The 2,413-nt window shown below is 58.4% G+C and overlaps 1 protein-coding gene across 1 annotated transcript in view; it reads right to left on the bottom strand.

The window, feature by feature from the left end:
• Window positions 1-12: 12 nt before the first annotated feature.
• The window catches only part of LOC146586095 (capping protein, Arp2/3 and myosin-I linker protein 2-like), a gene marked incomplete at its 5' end in the record, with an annotated part of 29,410 nt that continues 27,009 nt past the window's right edge, over window positions 13-2,413 (bottom strand). Inside the window, 5 exons of the mRNA XM_085321848.1 lie at window positions 13-182; window positions 617-724; window positions 1,025-1,342; window positions 1,769-1,840; window positions 2,120-2,397. Of these exons, the coding sequence (XP_085177974.1) occupies window positions 13-182; window positions 617-724; window positions 1,025-1,342; window positions 1,769-1,840; window positions 2,120-2,397 (946 nt within the window). The remainder of the gene's footprint in view (window positions 183-616; window positions 725-1,024; window positions 1,343-1,768; window positions 1,841-2,119; window positions 2,398-2,413) is intronic.

The raw sequence follows: 2,413 nt of genomic DNA, 5'->3' as shown, positions 1-2,413 counted from the left end.
GAAGGGGGATCATTACATCTGGAGGAAACAAAACGCGGCATTACGTAAGGTGGCTATGTGGTTGGAGCAGCCTGGCTTGAGCTTGAAGGTGAAGCCGGGAGCTGAGAGCACTAGTGTCATGAGAGCAGTTTTCTGGATGTGGCCGCAATGAATGTGGCTCCGCCAGTGTATTGTAGGAAGCACTGCAAAAGGGAAAAGGGGATGGATGGACTTTTGGGGCTTTTGCCCTGCTCTGTTGATCTGTTCAGGGAAGGCGCTGGAGGCCATGTTCCCATATGCATTGCTGTTGTATCACGGGCATCCCAAAGTAACCTCAGCCCCTTGGGGCTGCACCAGAGGGCAAGTGTTTGTGCTGCCAGGGTGAAGCCATCCCCTCCCTCCTGTTGTCTTCCTGTCTGTCCTGTGGATGAGCCAGGGCAGTAGGGCTTTTGCTAGGTCTTTGTCATGGGCTGTGCCTGTCTGGCTGAGTCATCCTCARCTGCTGAGTGCTTTATTGAACGGGAGTGATGAGCACCTCCTCTGCCCTGAGACAAACCCAGCTGCACAGCCTGTGGCCTTCAGGGCTGGGTGCTTCTGTTCCCCAGCACCTGGGGCTCCTGCTCTGGCCTTGACTTACCCTCCAGCTCCATCAGGCTCTCTGATTCCCTGAGCTGGTCCTCGTGGATGGAGACAGCTCTGCGGTTGGTCCCGCTTGGCACAACMGRSYCCGGAGCCAGGTGATTGTCTGGAAAAGCCAGGGGGAACTGCTGGCCAGGGAGATGGTCCCTGCCGCAGGCATGTCCTGCGAYGCCTCCCCAGCAGCCCTGTCAGGGTGTCCTGGGAGAGCCTATGGGGCACATCAGGGCCAGGCAGGGAAGGGAACCAGCGTTTTTAGGTTTTGTATCCATTTCCTCCCTAGAGGAGGATGGCTCAGGGCTCAATTTTCAGCTGGCCTCCATCCCCAAATTCCCACAGCACTGGCTGCCTCTGCTGTGAATGGGCTAGCCCCTCTTTACGGTCCTTTCTGTGGCTTGTACGCCCATACCTTCAGCATCAGGAGGTGCTGGCAGGCTCGGTGGAGTGGTGCTGGTGTCCGACTCCCCATAGTGGCTGACCCTCTGCAGCAGCGCTGTTGGTGTACTCCTCCCAAGCCGTGGCAGGCTGCTGCTCCATCCCTCTCGGCCTGCTGGCTCCAGCTGCCTGCTCTGTTCGGGGATGGGGAGGGAGCGCCGGGGCAGGTCTGAGCTCTTCCCTTTCAGCTCTGTGTTCAGCTGCTTCCCCAGAACTTTCCAGGCTGGCCTGGGAGCAGCAGAACCTATGCTGGCCTCCATCATGTTGGCCGGGCTGCTCCGTAAGGATGTGTCTGTGGGAAAGGCAGGGCAGAGCCATGGATATCCCACATGTAGGGTTTTCCYCCAGAGTCTGGCTCTGAGGAGGGCCGGGCAGCTCTAAAGTGCTGGCTGTCAGCCTGCACCTATCCAAGGGACACAGGACATAGGTGGGCTTTGGTCTCCAGGGCCAGCAGCAGGACAGCAGCTTGGGCTGATGTCTCTGTCCGTGTATGCAACAAAGGGAGAATGGCTGGATTTCCTTCTGCTACGGCCAGATCAGTACCCTGAGCAGGGTGTCTGTGCTTACTAGCTGGAGCAGTGGTACATGTTGACTCGAATGTGCTGGCCCCATAGAGCGCTGCTGGATGCTAACAGYGGAAAGACTTAACTCCCCCCACCGGCCAATCCTCTGCCCCTGGCAACTTGTGCACGTCCACCTGTGCCCACAGCTGACCTACCTGTGGACATGGAGTGTGTGCRCGCCTTCAGGGAGGGTGGTGGTGAGTCTGCCGAGCTGTCCACAATGTCCCCTGCAAGCACAGGTCAWTGGTCAGCAACAGTGTGCTGAGTGGGTCACCCCCATGCCATTAGCACCCAGTGAGGTGATTAAASCACAGGGTAAAGCAGCCCTGAGTGAAACTGGTGATGCTTGGCCCAGTTCCTGCTAGCTGTGTGCCATGGGATGTGGGGGCTGGCCTTGCTGTGAAACATGCATCCAGGAGCCCAAGGGGTCCTAAGGATGCCCAGTTGTGCCACCCTCAGTGAGGGTCAGGGCGGAGGGAAGCGGGGGGCAGGACGCAGCACCTCACCATCTGAACCGGCTTTCTTGATCTCGCTGTCTTTGCTCTGCAAGAGAAAGAAATCTGGTGAGGTAGCACTGGGATTGCAGCACCAGGGCTGATGGGCCTGTGACCAGCAGTGTGCTGCCAGGGCTTGAGGGGAGGAGTGTGCGTGGCATGGGTGCATGCTGGTGAAGAAGGTACAGATGGCTAGAYACCCTCCATGATYCATRYGCTGCTTCCCTTGCAGAGGGTTAGGGGACAGGCTATGGGCAGTGATGACAGGCCTGTATGCTGTCAGGTCTGGCCTGGGCAGGGGAATGA

The sequence above is a fragment of the Rhea americana genome, unplaced genomic scaffold (assembly GCF_003343005.1).
Source record: "Rhea americana isolate MKP2758 unplaced genomic scaffold, rheAme1 scaffold_718, whole genome shotgun sequence".
NCBI lineage: Eukaryota > Metazoa > Chordata > Aves > Rheiformes > Rheidae > Rhea > Rhea americana.
This window is presented reverse-complemented; position numbering and strand designations above follow the sequence as displayed.